This window comes from Ambystoma mexicanum, chromosome 12 (assembly GCF_040938575.1).
Source record: "Ambystoma mexicanum isolate Mex_15411 chromosome 12, UKY_AmexF1_1, whole genome shotgun sequence".
Classification (NCBI taxonomy): domain Eukaryota; kingdom Metazoa; phylum Chordata; class Amphibia; order Caudata; family Ambystomatidae; genus Ambystoma; species Ambystoma mexicanum.
The window spans coordinates 667,232,447-667,248,085 of NC_090936.1; the positions used below are offsets into that span (position 1 = coordinate 667,232,447).

Genomic DNA, 15,639 nt, shown 5'->3' on the forward strand with positions numbered 1-15,639 from the left:
CTAAATAATAACTACTACAAATAGGGAAACATTTTAAAAATGTAAAAAAAAGTCGATGAATAAAACATCCAAGAAAAAATTCGAGAAAGAAGCCCAAATTCCATGAGAAGTGTGCCTTACTTTCAGGAATTGTTGGTGGATTTCAAAACAAGATACATTTTTATGAATTATTGCAATTGTTGTGTCCTGGTTAATTTGTTGATATACATGTTGATCTCTGGTGCTAATCACACTGTGCCAACTTCCTGTCTTGAAGAAAAACACCTCCCACCTCAGTTAGAAAGTTTAAGCAGCCAACTAAGGAAACAAGTCAAACATAAAGAGAGGACATTCATTTTCAAAATGTCTAGTGAGCAGAGAAACAACGAACACAAGTGTGAGTTCCGAATAAAGCTGAGGAGGCCTGCTATAAAGTAAAGGGTGAAAACAATTACAAATCCTACAAGTGCATTTGTCCAGGAAAGAAAGAAATCGCTGGACCATGCTCTACTCATTTCAAATATTGTGGGGTGATTAGTGCACATTTGTTTCTACGGCAACCAATATGAAAATGTCATTGTATTCTTAGAAGTTAGTAAATGTACTTACCTTCTGAAACCCGTGTGGCTGAGCAGTCAAACAGTCAATAACATTTCAACATTCACACAATTCGTTTTGTCCATACTCTATTACAAAATCATCCGTATCTAGGTCACCATCGGATTATCACAGGCAGGCTACTGCTTCTTCTGCATTGTCCTTCCACATGAAGGCAATACACTGTGCTGATGCCGCTAGCATATTGGCTTCCTCCCAGGTTCATTTGTTTCATTGTTCCCATCTAATAGAGATATATATTCTGCACAAAGTACATGCCTCAAGGGGGGAGCTTATTATATGCAGCCCACTGCCTAATGAGATGAAATACACAGAAGGTGTTTATCTCTTTCAGTAAACATGATTCAGTAGATGTTTCAATGCCATACAATACAGGTTGTTGAAGTAGATGTTTAATGTTTCATGAATTCCAAATCTTTCTTTTTGTATTCAGTGAAATTCCTCTAGATGATTTCCTTAAATTTTACACCACCCCCAGAAGCTAAGTTGGCAGGAAGTAAAGTTCTATCACTAGTACTTTTTGGGCGCTAGTCGGCCCTAACATAGGAGGGCACAGAATTACTTGCTTGACATATGCCAACGATGTTGACGTCCTAGATTTTACACCAACTGGACTCCAGCGGCTGCTCATGGATTTGAGTGCCTATGCAGGGAGAAATGACCTGGTCATCAACCATAAGAAGTGTAGCGTTATCCAGTCCCTTAAATATAAGAACAATGGTCCTCAATTCAAATGGACAATTGATGGTTCCCAAAGTGATGTATTGAGTGAGATCACCTATTTGGGCTTCTTCTTCACAGTGCAACCTAATAAGGAAATGTTGGTCAAAAGAATTGAACACAAAATAGACCAATTCGGTTTCCAAATTAAGAAAATGCATCGCGAATACTGTACATTTTCTATTAAGCCTTTGATAAGATTCTACGTGACAAAGGTAATACCAAAAAGTACTATATGGTTTATAGGTTGAGCGAAAGGCCTATGGTCTACCATGGGAAAGTTTGGAGGGTAGGGTATGGAAAAGAGCCCTGAATATGCCTCCTTCTTTGCCCATGGCTTCATTGCATTACGAACTTGGTGTTATATTGTTACATGCTTGGTTCCAATGGAGGGTTGTAAGCAGTGGTCGAAGTGTACAAAAAGAAGCAGTGGAACTATGTTCCCTGCTGGCCTGCATCAACACCCCAAAATCCCTTCACCACGTCCCCTCTCACACAAAATACACCCCTCAAACACTTGCACCAGCTGTTTAAGAGAACGTTCAGTGCAGTGCACTGAAAGTGCAGTTTCAACTTCTTCCTACACTTTTATTTTATAACGAAAACATTCCGGGCGGTTTCTTTTTAAAATAAAAGTATAGGAGCTGTAAAAGGTCATTTAAAAAAGTAGAGGAGCACCGCTCCCGACCGCTCCCACTCACTTCGACCACTGGTTGTAAGCCTCGTGGGAAAGATCCAGTCGCCTAGCAAAAACACTATCTATGCAGAACCTCAAGCATCAATGGTTGATAAATCATCCAAATGTCTTAACATGATGGAGTCATATGTAATCAGTGTTTTAGATCATTGTGGAAAAGAACAAAATAAACTAATTGAAAATCCACTAACGGTGAAAAAACATGAAAGATATGGATTGGATAAACACAATAATATAAACACGCATTTACAAAGCACATTCTACCATTGGACGAGTGGAGAATGCTTTGAGATTTGTACCTAAATACCTTGTTCAATATCCTTGCCCGACCATCAGAGAACAGTTTTTGTGATCTGGGTTAAATCTCTTGCCCACAGGGGAGATTTTACATATTCACTCTAAAAATTGTAACCCAGGTGTTAATTTTTGTCATTTCTGCAAGGATCCAGGTGATACACAAACCCTTAAACACATAGGGCCTGATTCATGGAAGTTTTTTTATAATGGTGCAATCCCATAGCAAAATGTTCCATGAATCAGGCACAAAGTGGTCGAATGTCCTATGTTAGTGGAAGTAAGAACAACATATTTGGGGTGTATTTTTAGACTGAGGAAAAGTTTTTGTATAGAAGATATTTGGAATCGTGTAAGCGCAGGTCATGAACTTTTTTTAACTACCAAAGTGCTAGATGAAATAGGTATGAAATGTGTATTTTAAAACACGTTATAATGGGATAGGTACAATGATTGCTCATGTATAATGTTTGTTTTACTCTTTTGTATTTGTATAATGAAATTTGAAAGATGTTTAATTGTTTCCATGCTTAATCTGTTTTAAAATTGTTCATAGGTTGATACATTGTTTTAAGATTTGTAGATGCATAGTCATATTTTGTGGAAGATCATAGATTTGAACACAACACAAGAAATACAAATACATTTTTAAAAAAGTTATCTTACTACTTAGTGAAACGAAATATATGTAGCCATCTATAGTCAAGTATAAGAGCTGAAAGCAAATTAATTCTGTCTGGATTCATCCCAGAGATTCAGGTAAGTTTACTATAAACTGAATTCTGTCAATAATCATCCCAGGGATTCAGGTAAATTTACTATAAACTGAATTATGTCTGGAATCATCCCAGGGATTCAGGTAAATTTACTATAAACTGAATTATGTCTGGAATCATCCCAGGGATTCAGGTTGGTATTCTATCTGGAATCATCCCAGGGTTTCAGGCAAGTTTACTATAAACTGAATTATGTCTGGAATCATCCCAGGGATTCAGGTTGGTATTCTGTCTGGAATCATCCCAGGGATTCAGGTAAGTTTACTATAAACTGTATTCTATCTGGAATCATCCCAGGGATTCGTGTACATTTAATATTAAATTAGGTATCTGATGCTAACACCCTGTCTAGTGGAATATATGTTGCTTTCAGCTGCTTCTTCAAATAATAAAAGTCATCCAGTCCTCAGATGGCAGAGAAGGTGCAGCTGTCTCGGCATGTTATTCCTTTCCAGGGTTTTGTCATTACTTCTGAAAAACACTGAACACTGAATCTAATAAAAATTGAATTTATTCAGAGTTTGCCCAAAATAATTTGCTCTGGACTACACAGAAGCATAAGTGAGTTTTCCAAATTCTCTTGGCTAGGTGATAATATGCAAATGAGCACTTACCTTCAAAGATGTAAAACTGCTGATGTTTCTAGACCAATACTTAGGCAGCTATCAAGAAATCATGTCACAAAAAATGTTTACAACTTAGTCATTAAAGAAACAAATACGTACTTGTGGTGGAACCAGTAATCTTTTCTGTTGCTAGGGGACAAAAACAAAATATGTACAGTAGTGAGACTATGAACTAAATACAATGGTTTCATTGCACACAAAATGCGATACAGATAATGATAATTGAATGGAAAATGCTTTACTTTCGAGGTTTCCAATTAATTTCATTTCTCATGGAAGTGACATTGCAATTGTCTACTGCTGCATGCCCAGATGGGGTTCCAGGCAATTATTGAAGTTAGGATGTAGATTGTGGGTTGGCTGGGGTGGTATTGTTTATTTATTTATTTTTTTATTTTATTGAGCATTTGTTAGGCGCTTTATACAACCGAGGTGTGTTTCAAAGCGCTGCAAGGCTACATGGGAAGGGAACAGGGGAAGTAATCACAGTGGAATAAACAACAATAACTTTGTTAGTAATGAGTGTTGGTTAAGTCTTTTATGGAGATGACTCACAGACAACTTTCTTTCAGCATAAGTGTGCTGGGCTCTGTTCTTCAATTTAAAAGGAACCTCAGAAGTAAAATGTACCCCATAAACCTTCATCCTTCATCATAAACCTTCATCACTGAATTTTCCTATCAATGACCTGCAACTCAATGTTTAAACCCCACCACCCTTCCAGTGAACTGCGTTACCCTATGCTACACAGAGTGTTATGCTGAAAAAAAAAGTTGTGTTTTCATGGGGGCAGAAACCATTTATTTGCAATGGGGCATACACTCTGGAATTATTTTCCATACACCGATTGTGTTTACTGACCATTTAGATTTTAGAAGCCCACTGAAAGCATCGTTATTTTATGATTTGTCTAGGTATTTTTCATCCATCTCATGCTGTGTGTTTTTTTTGTGCAAGTGCCAATTTCGTTTGTGATGTGTGCTGTAGTTAATGGCCGGATCGATAATCGACAAATACCATAACAACCTCCTTTTTAAACATTATTACAATTTTTGAAGTACTTGGGACCCTGAATCATTGATGTCCACGGACTTGTGTAAATTGAATTAAATTATATATTATCCAATTAGGGTTTGGAGCAACATTGCTCTGTATTTTTGGTTTAAAATGAATTTCATCTTGAAATGGAGGTGGTCAAAATATTGGATGGAAAATTATCAGATCAGATCATCAGATCAGATCCTACAGTGCTCCGGGTAGGGGGGCTGCATAGGTCTGCATAGGTCTTTAGGTGCAGATTCGGTCCTAAATTATAAAGATTTAATAAAAAAACAATTTAGAAAGACCGCTCTCTGACCGCACAGAGCGGTCTTTCTAAATCGAACTGTCAGCCCCTGACGAGTGCGCGCAGGGACTGACATGCACGCCAGGACCCGGCCGGATGCGCAGGCGGGAGGGAACGGGTAAGTGTTTGTGTGTTGGTGTTTGTGTGTGTTTTAGTATGGGGAGTCTTGGGTGGGAAGGGAAGTGGCCGGGGCTGAGGGAGGTGGGTATGGGGTGTGAAACCACCCCGGTTTGGAAGAAATGCCACAAGAGAGGGTGGGGGGCAAAGGAATGTCATTTTTTTTTATTTTCTTAGGCTGCCAAAATCGGCGGCCTTCAAAAATCGGGTAAATGTCAGAACCGCAGATTCAGGGCATTGCAGATTCTTTGACCCAGTACAATAATGGATTCACTGAGTGCTTCTTGCACTCAAACCTTGATTAGTTAACTACTGTATCATTGCCCAATTTGTCTGATGTTGTAGTAGTGAATCAGCTAATGCAGGCATTTAAGACAGTCCCTTTCAACTTCCTCTGTCCCCTGCAAAACATTGTCCACAGTAATTTGAATGTAATATCAAAGTATATATTTGGTTGTGGTTTGCTTGGGGTGATTTGATCAGCCTTATATAAGTCTAAGAATAATCTGCACACATATGTTTGGTTGTTCTGGAGCTTGTGGATGTCGTTCTTTGAATCACTGCAAATATTACACTGCACAAATCTAGCTAGGACAAGGCCCTAGTGATTCTGACCAAGGGTTTCTTTTCTGGAGGAGCGCAAATTCCTTTCTCAACATCACAGGCTAGAAGGTGGTGCTGATAGTGCCACCTGCCACCCGGTGGGAGACGCAAAGATCTAAGTAAAACCTAACTCAAATACCTTTCATTCTGTGTTTGGGCCGTGATGTCACCCACTTCTTCAGAAAGTAAAATTAGATATTTTTTATTTGGGCCTCCTGCGACCATGATCGTATTCTTGGATCACCCGGACGCAGACACATCTACTTCAACCAGAAACGTATGTTTCATAATCACATAGTGTTTTTTTTATTGTTTTGGACTTATTAAGAGCTCGATATAAACCTGTGTGTCACCCGCATCCATTTAGAAGTGCTGTTGGCTCAGTGTGGTTGGTGTACACGGGAAACCATTAAACCTTTCCATAACACCAGAATTCTCATTGACATCAAGGATTACCGTCTTTAAGCCCATTTGGGAATGCACATTACACTTGGATATCTCAATACACGCTGCATCAAAAAGTGAAACTGACATTGAGGATTTTATAATGGGGCCAACACATCAGTCTGGTTAGCTTAACCCCACTACATCACCTCAAGCAATGACATGTCACCAGATGTGAATACGTTTGGAAATATGTTTTAAAAATATGATAATCACTGATCAATAATAGTACATTGACATTACAGCCTCCCACCACACTGTTACCTCCCCTGGTTGATTATAGATTCCTTGCTGCCAAATTATCTGCCCTCCCTCTCCTCTCTTAGCGCTACACTCCCTTGTTTCTCTGCTTCCCTCACTATGTTCTTCCCCGTATGATGGTAAAGCACTCTATTGCTTCCCGAAGCTGGGTCTGCGCTCAATAAATACCCTAATAATAATAATAATACACAGAAATTACGAACATTATTGTGTGCATTTGTTTTTTGTTGCTATTGCTCAAAATCCAAGAAACACATACTTCCAGTGACCACGGGAGCTGTAGTGACGCCTGGGGTTCCAGTGGTTGGAGGCAAGGTTGCTAGACAAAAGAAAATCACAGTGTAATTAATATATGTTCTAGGAGAATTAGCTGCTTATTTTTCCTGAAAAAGTATACATGCAAGAGTTGCTATCAACATTACTACAAATCACATTGGGCCTCATGAGGACCTGGCACCGTTCATACCGTCCCGCCGCATTACGAGTTCTGCTCGCAGGTTCCTGACAGCCCACCAGGTCTTACCTGGCGGGCTGTGCGGCACCCGCCAGCACAACTCGTATCAACGGTGCCGGCGCATCCATGTTCCCCACCCCCATTCTGACGTATAGGGCAGAATGGGGATCGGGAGCCCGGCAATACCGCCACCCACGAACGGGCTATTACCGCCCCATTCATCTCGTAATGGGCCGGTTATTGCCCAATCGCGGGAGGCGGTGCCGGTAGCGAGCATTGCGGCAGCCGTGCCTGCCATACGGGCACGGCTACCGCCATGCTCGTAATGAGGCCATTGTGTTCTCTGCCACAGATGCACACGCCTGTAGTTAGGGGCAGCAAAGCCCTAGATCTTTCTCACAGACATGGCCCCCAGAAAAAGAAATAGGCTAGCAAATGCGCAACCGCCTCTTTCAATATTGTCCCCCAACACATGCTGAGCAAGGAGAATTAGAAAAGGGACTGTGCTGCAGACCTCATCTTAAAGCGTGCAGTGCACGCATCGATGTGCTCAAGGGCACAGTATTTATGGTTATTATGCAAATGGTGTTAGAGTAAGCACACATCCATTGATCTGTCTTGTACACAGCTCCCCACAATATATATTGAAAATATTTCAGAGAGATCTTAAAGGCTGATGAACTGTACCTATAAATGACACACACATTCAATATATTTGTCAGGAGGAGGGTCGTAAAGTAAGGGACATAAACGATCATCTCCTCCTACAGCGTTTAACCTTAATAATCACAGAAACATTCTGCTTACTGCTATATAATGATATACTCGCTGGACACATCCCAATAAATGAATCCATTTGCAATTCAAGCATGGCAATGCTAGTTTGCAAAATAAAATAACACGCTGATCTCGAGGAAATCAAAATGATCAGCAAGTGGTTTAAGGCAGCAAAGAAGTTATATGAGGAAACAGAGCCGAGAAATAGTGGCTTGTATCAGGAACAACAGCATAGTGCCTGGAAGCTGGACAACCTAGCCTAGATGGTAAATACTGCCTGGGTCACGTTTTGGTCTATCAGCGCACAGCTGCGCAGTGTTGTTCAAGGTGACGAGAACCCAGGAAAAGCGCAAAGAACTGCTAACTGAATCTTATTTTCACGTATGGAAGGATGCATTCTGGGATCCAAGTTAAGACCCTTCAGCACAGAGCTTGAGTGGAGTACCCTCGTCTGCTCGCTCCATGCCCGAATCTGGTGTTGCGTCATGACGGCTCTGGCCTGCGCGTTCTCTGCTCGCGTGACTCCCCTTCCGTGATGTGGAGGGATGCCACATAGTGGTCAATGTGTCAAAACGCCTTTAGTCATTGTTCTCAGTGCTTAAGAAATTCAGTATCCCTCACAGGTAAGTTTTGTGGTGTATGAATGAGAATTAACACGGTAAGTTATCTTTATGGAATTAATGTAAGCCGAAAAGATGTTGTGCTGTCATGAGTCATGCTTTTAGTCCATTGTTACCTCCAAATGTTAACTCTTTTAGGAGGATGCTAAACTATGTTTTTTTAAGGAGACTGACATGTCGGCTATCCATGCCTCAAGTCTAGCAGGACTGTAGTCCTGCAGCTGCTAGGTTTGACTTTTGCCACAAAGCATTTAGTCTGTTTCATCGATTGGCTTGTGAAGGTATCGAATGCCCTCGTTTGATTTATGTAATTGATCCCCGTAATCTGTATAGGTGAGCCTGTCACTCAGTCTTTCCTGTTATGTGTTGTCATTCCAGAAGTTGGTCAGCCTATGCTAGCTCTCAAACATATGTTTATAGTTTGCGACACCATGATCACATGTGCAGTCAGATCACCCCCACCCCTAACAATCTCCCCAGCGGTTTAGTAATGCCTCTCTCTATTGTTCCTGCTTAGAAAACACTTGCGACCCCAGTACAGTCATGATGTTCAGGATGGAATGCGATTCCAGGCTTGAGATGTTATGTTTGAATCAACCTTTCTGTTTGATTAAGAGGACCATGTGTTCCACGTCCTCCTTATTTCTTTACAGAAATACAATATCGTCGAGCATAGTCACTAACTAGCCGTTTGCAGCTGCACCTAATGGGGTCCCATTTCATATATGTTTAACCCAAAATATTCCACTGCTTCCCTGGGTGTTTTATTGCCATAGCCTGCCTTTATCCTTTGCTACAGGCATGTTCTACAGCCTTACCTTGAACTATGTATATATTTTGTTTTTCGGTTTCATAGCTGTGGCCTCATTGTTTGATTGTTTTTTTATTATTAATTCCTCCTGCGTTAGGCCTAGCAATGATACACCAGAAAGGTTAGATCATGTTGTATCATCAAACCTTTATTTAAGGATCAATAGGTAAGGGCCTAGTGCTAAAAAAAAGGTGGGAGCTGCAACTAAGAATGATTGATCTTAAGTAACTGTGGTTAGGCAGGGACAACAGAAAGAGTGGTTCCAAAGGAAAATTCCTGATGGAAGTAGGTATTTTTCAGTTCTCTTCCTGGTTGAAACCTAAATAAAATGCTTGCAAGCCTATATATCTTTTTTGCGACACCCCAAGCTACAATACAAAGTCTTTTCACAGTCAAAGCCTTCTCTTGATTAGTCTTTAGTCATTTGGCTACCCTAATTTATGCAAAAGAAAGTTCTCACAGATGCCTCAACCCAAATCTTCAAAGGTCCAGCGCTAGTCTAACACGAAGAAACATTCTTCACGCTAGGTTCTTCAAGCTAGTAACCACAGTCTGGACGTGCCTTTCCCACTTCTCTGGTTCCCTGGATTTCAGAAGTCCTAACCCTTGATACTAATGTCTGGGTCCTTACCTATTGATTCCTCTGCAGATATGCTTCAACTTTAGGTTGTGGTTGGTCAGACGCTTGTCTTGCGATAGCAGCACTGAATCTCTCGGCCTATCATGCTGCCAAGGTTGCGTCTGACTTTCTGGGTCACTCTGGTAGCAATTAGGGTTGTCTCCAGGTCTCTGGATTGGCTCTTTAGTTTTCATTGGTCTCTTATGGACCTGAAGTGCAGTGCTGGTTTCTAAAGTAGTTCCTACTGGGACCTTTGGCCTCCTAGTTTCTCGTCTAGTCTCTCCTTGGAACGTTGCTTCAGCACATATGGCACGTTCACAACTTTTGAATGCCTTCACACCTTTGGAAATGGGTTTCTTTTATTTTTTACCTTGATGCTATCTAATCCAAGAAATCACAAACTATTGAAATGCCCATCTCTTCCTTGGTTTAAAGAGCCTGGAATGTGTCCCTGAAATGTAAGACTGAACGTGAGACCCTCTTCTCCTTTTGCAAATTTCTAAAGCCGTTTTGTTTAAAATCATGCATCATTCTTTAACTCCTTTGTCATTTTATAAAACTTGTAAGTAACCCAGGGTAATCCAGACATGGACCCTTTGCTCAATGTGCTCAGAGAGGCACTGCTTCAACTCACTGATGAGGCCCGACTAGGCCGAAACACGTGCCTGGCGTTGTTGATGGTACTCTTGTTCAGAGGAGAATTGCCTAGCATTTTGGTGCTGGACTACCCTTGTGGGTGGGACAAAGAATGATATGCAGATGGATATTTCTCCCGTGTGAAGGGTACAGTGAGCTAAAACGTGGTTGTAGACCCTCCTAAGTGGAAGGAATTCCATAAAACGGGGTATTTGGCCCATTTCCGCTCTCAGTAGAGGGACTCCCACACGCCTTTGTAATTTCACTCGTTAACTGCTCTTCAAGAAACGTGTATTGCTCATTATGAACTATTTTACTCCTCTCTGCCCTTAAGTATGCTAATGTTTTAGGTGACCGTGTGTTTATGAAAAGGTTTGGTTTGCTGTTCCGGTTTTCGTGTTACATGTTGAGGCATGAGGAGCACCATTCTGCCCTCGAATCTAGTTCTGTGATCTCTAAATATCTTAAATAAGTACAAGGATAAATACGGTTGAGCACATTCGTTACACATTTCATAAAAGAAGAGGAAAGACATGAAAGGTGATATGCAATTCTTACATTTCTTGAATGTACAATTCTGCACCTTCCGAAATGATGGATGTGGCTTTCATGCCCTGCCAGTCGGGCGGACATTAAAGGCCATGTCCGCCTGACTAGCAGGGCATGAAAGCCATTCACACCCCGGGGTTCATCCGGGGTGTGAACGGCTTTCACACTTTTTCATCGGGAGATCCGTGCTGCTAGCACAGCCTATCTCTCGATGAAAAATGAAACATGGCCACCGCCATATGGAAAAGGGACTAAGTCCATGTCTATGGCAGCGGACAGATAGGAGGAGCACCGGTCCTGCCGGTAATTGGAGAGGGTGGGGATGCCTCAAGGAAAGAAAAAGGAAAAAAAGCGCCATCCGGGAAAGGGCCTTGGGTGGCTGGAACAGTGGGCGAGGATTGTGTATTCTCGCCCACGGTTCCAGCCACATGATTGGCTAAGCACCCTTTCCAGAGTAAAAATGCTGTGTGATACATAGCTTCCCCTTAAGCAATGCCGTGGTCACAACTGTCAAAATGACTGTCCAAAATGTAGCAAAAGTACAGGAAAGGTGACTTATTACAGAAAATAGTGTCAATTATATTTAGTGTAAACTGCGTCTTTAGAAAAGGTGGAAAATCAGTAAAACACGTACATTCAGTCCCAGGTGTGACTGTCGTGGCAGTAGTTACTGTACTGGTTCCGGTTGGTCCAGGTGTTGTTGCTAGGAAATAAAAGAGAGTCAGCCATGAGACTGTGGCTAGTAGAGGTGTTTGCACAATATTCTGAGACATATTATCATTATACAGCTTCTTGTTTAAAAGTGTAACCATTCACCATTGAAAAGACATGATAAATAGCTTGAGCGTTTCCAAAAGTATTGCTGCTGCTTTGTGATGTTATCGAGTGCAACGGTGATTCAATGCAACATGGGAGAGAGTTTTTTGGAGCTGCTTGGCACAACCATCTCTGTCAAGTTATTTAACAAGTACTTACACCAAACCCAAAAATGTAACATCTGCATGCTTTTTGCCCAACTTGTTTCTTATTTGGTGCCAATCCTTTTAGAAGATTTCCCACTATGGTGGTTCAATGTAAGCACGTTTTTCTCTAGGGGAAAATTAATGCAAATAGGCCAAAAACATTTTTTGTTTTCTTAATAATTTTTTAATGGTTTAACAGATTTTGCCCAGAATTTCCAGTTCAGGGAAGGGGGAGGGAGGCTAGCAGCAGGCTTGCTTATGGAAAATTGCATCTATTCCATCCACCGATCAGAAATAGAATTTGGGGAAAGTCAATGCATGTATATGGTAACATATATATTCCTGTAATTCCCATTCTTGCTTGCTTATTGTCTCTCAAAACACCGCTGAAGTGTTGCCTATGAGCAATAATGGAGCTTTCTGGGTTGCAATGTTTTTCTTTGTCTTCAATCAGGGTTTATACCTTTGCTACTCTACTGAGACTGCTCTACTCTCAGTCCAAATTCAGCATTCATGTGCTTGTGATACCACATTGTTCTAATTTCTCATTCCTCTTGGCCTATCAATATTGTTTGACAGTCAGCCACTATTCTACTGTATACTCTGGTTTGTATATATTTGCTTCGTTAATATACTGTTTTTGTTCCCATCCTTCTGGCCATCCATTGGGCTAGAAGGAGGATACCCTTATGCCACCCCTCTTCCTGTGGGATCACTTAAGGGTCTGCATTTTATTTCTTGGCTGGCACTATTCGTGAACATGTTTCTAACTGTTTATCCTTTTTCAAATCCTAGATGAATGGGTGACTCATTCCACCTTAATATCACAGATCCTCTACCCTGCTTCCCATCTAATTACTGTCCATCACCTGGCAATCCTCTTTTTCCTCCGTCACGCTCTCTCTTCAACTCTGTCAGCAACCCAATGACTATTTTTAATGCGGCACTCCTCGTGTACTTATATCTTTCCATAGCATTTACATATGCGTATAATATCAATATTAATCATATAGATAATGTTTTAGGAGACCATGTGCGTATGAAAAGGTTTGGTTTGCTGCTCCAGTTTTCATGTTACATGTTGAGGCATGAGGAGCACCATTCTGCCCTTGAATCTAGTTCTGTGATCTCTAAATATCTTTGAAAAGTATATGGATAAATATGGTAAAGCACATTCATTGCACATTTCATAAAAGAAAAGCAAAGATTTGAAAAGTGATATGCAATTCTTACATTTCTTGAATGCACAGTTCTGCACATTCCAAATTAGTGGAATGCTGTGTCATACACCGCTGTTATTCACTTAGCTTACCCTAAGCAACGCCATGTTCACAACTTTCGAAATGACTTTTCCACAATGTGGTAAAAGTACCGGAAATGTGACTTATTATAGAAAATAGTGTCAATCAGTGCTGAATTGGCAATAAAATAAGTGCCAGGGCCAAAATATTGTCTAGCACACCTGGGGCACATCGGTGCAGGCATCTCCCAGCCCACCTTTGCCACCACCCACATCTGCGCCCCACAATGTCAGCATGTTCAAGGTTAAAGCTGCACCTCCCATTGCCTATTGTGAGTGATAGCTGCACCACCCTTAGCAGATGTGCAATTTTCAGATAACAATCGACATCAAATAACATAACATACTAGTTTAAGGAAAATGTTTGAGTGCTTCACTAAACACATCATTGCTAACATTTTGCTCAGATTCTATATGTGGCAAGTGGAACACGTTGACCATCTATCAACAGAAAGAAAAAGCAAACTTGCTTTCCTCCTGCGGTAAATTGACAAATGCATGGAAAATCATTCCTGAACTGATGAACTTGCCTGACAAATACTGCAGAAAAATCTTTGCATATAGGTTGGCACTAAAGACAGACACTCCTCCTAGGCAGTGGCCCTTTCCCTGCCTTTGCCACTGTGCGGGTGCTGCTGGCTAATGATTGTCCTATTGTGGCCAACCCACACTACTGTGACACTGTTACTGATTATAACAGTAGCTGAGCTACAACAATGTTTTGCAGGATGACCGGAGCGTGTTTGGGTATAGCCAGCACAAAGACTCAGCATTGTCACTTTCCTACTCATTGGTATCCATGGAAATAGATAACTAGCACTGTCCTGCCCACCTGGGTCATCAAATTCAAGAACAACAATGAGTCAGGCCAGGAAGAAGAGACAGTTGACAATGTTGTTGCTTGTTATGTGACAACTACAAAATCAGATTTAAAATAATAAAGTTGCAAAAACACCACATCATAATCAGACAGAGTCTGTGAAATAAATGCTGGGGCTGAAACATAAGTGGTAGGAGTGAGCCCTGGCAAACACCCCCACAAATTAAGCACTGGTATCAATTATATTTAGTGTGCACTATGTCTATAGAAAAGGCAAATAATCAGTAAAACACGTACATTCAGTCCCAGGTGTGACTGTAGTGGCAGTAAGTACTGTACTGGTTCCGGTTGGCGCAGGAGTTGTTGCTAGGAAATAAAAGAGAGTCAGCCATGAGACTGTAGCTAGTAGAGGTGTTTGCACAATATTCTGAGACATATTATCATTACACCGCTTCTTGTTTAAAAGTGTAACCATTCACCATTGAACAGACATGATAAATAGCTTGAGTGTTTTCAGGTGTATTGCTGATGCTTTGTGATGTTATCGAGTGCAACGTTGATTCAATGCAACATGGGAGAGAGTTTCTTGGAGCCGCTTGGCACCAACATCTCTGTCAAGTTATTTAAAGTGTACTAGACAGATTTACACCAAACCCAAAACAGGAACATCTGTAAAGCTTTTTGCCCAACTTGTTTCTTATTTGCTGCAAATCCTTCCAGCAGATTTCGCACTATAGTTGTTCAAAGTAAGCACCTTTATCTCTAGGGGACACGTTTGTGAATAGGCCAAAAACAGTTTATTTTTTCATTTTCTTAATACATTTTGAATAGTTTAACTGATTTGCGGCAGCATATCCAGTTCAGGGGGCTAATAGCAGACATGCTTATGGAAAATTTCATCCAAATCCATCCACCGATTTTAAAAGTTATTAGAAATAGAATTTTGGGGAAAGTCAATGCATGTATGTGGTAAAATTTATATTAATTTAATTAATGTAATTCCCATTCAAGCTTGCTCATTTTCCTCCAAACACCACTGAAGTGCTGCCTAAGAGCAATATTGGAGCTTTCTTGATTTCAATGTCTTTCTATGTCTTCAATCAGTGTTTATACCTTTGCTACTCTACTGAGACTGCTCTACTCTCAAACCAAATTCAGCATTCATGTGCTTGTGATAAAACATTGTTCTAATTTCTCAATCATCTTGGCCTATCAATATTGTTTGACAGTCAGCCACTATTCTACTGAATACTCTGGTTTGTATATATTTGCATCTTTAATATACTGTTTTTTTCCCATCCTTCTGGCCATCCATTGGGCTAGAAGGATGATACACTTTTGCCATTCCTTTTCCTGTGGGATCCCTTAAGGGTCTGCATTTTATTTCTTGGCTGGCACTATTCGTGAACATGTTTCTAACGGTTTATCCTTTTTGAAATCCTAGATGAATGGGTGACTCATTCCACCTTAATATCACGGATCCTCTACCCTGCTTCCCATCTAATTACTGTCCATCATCTGGCAATCCTCTTTTTCCTCCTTTACGTTCTATCTTCAGCTCTGCCAGCAACCCAATGACTATTTTTAATGCAGCACTCTTTGTGTACTTAT

General features: G+C 40.8%; 1 protein-coding gene across 50 annotated transcripts in view; it reads right to left on the bottom strand.

The window, feature by feature from the left end:
* LOC138513982 (mucin-19) overlaps positions 1-15,639 on the bottom strand; it is a 1,848,798-nt gene that overhangs the window by 106,401 nt on the left and 1,726,758 nt on the right. For all 50 annotated transcript variants that reach the window (XM_069629210.1, XM_069629207.1, XM_069629194.1 and 47 more), the window contains 4 exons: positions 14,326-14,394; positions 11,581-11,649; positions 6,740-6,799; positions 3,810-3,839 (listed from right to left, as the gene is read on the bottom strand). In XM_069629210.1, the coding sequence (XP_069485311.1) occupies positions 3,810-3,839; positions 6,740-6,799; positions 11,581-11,649; positions 14,326-14,394 (228 nt within the window). The remainder of the gene's footprint in view (positions 1-3,809; positions 3,840-6,739; positions 6,800-11,580; positions 11,650-14,325; positions 14,395-15,639) is intronic.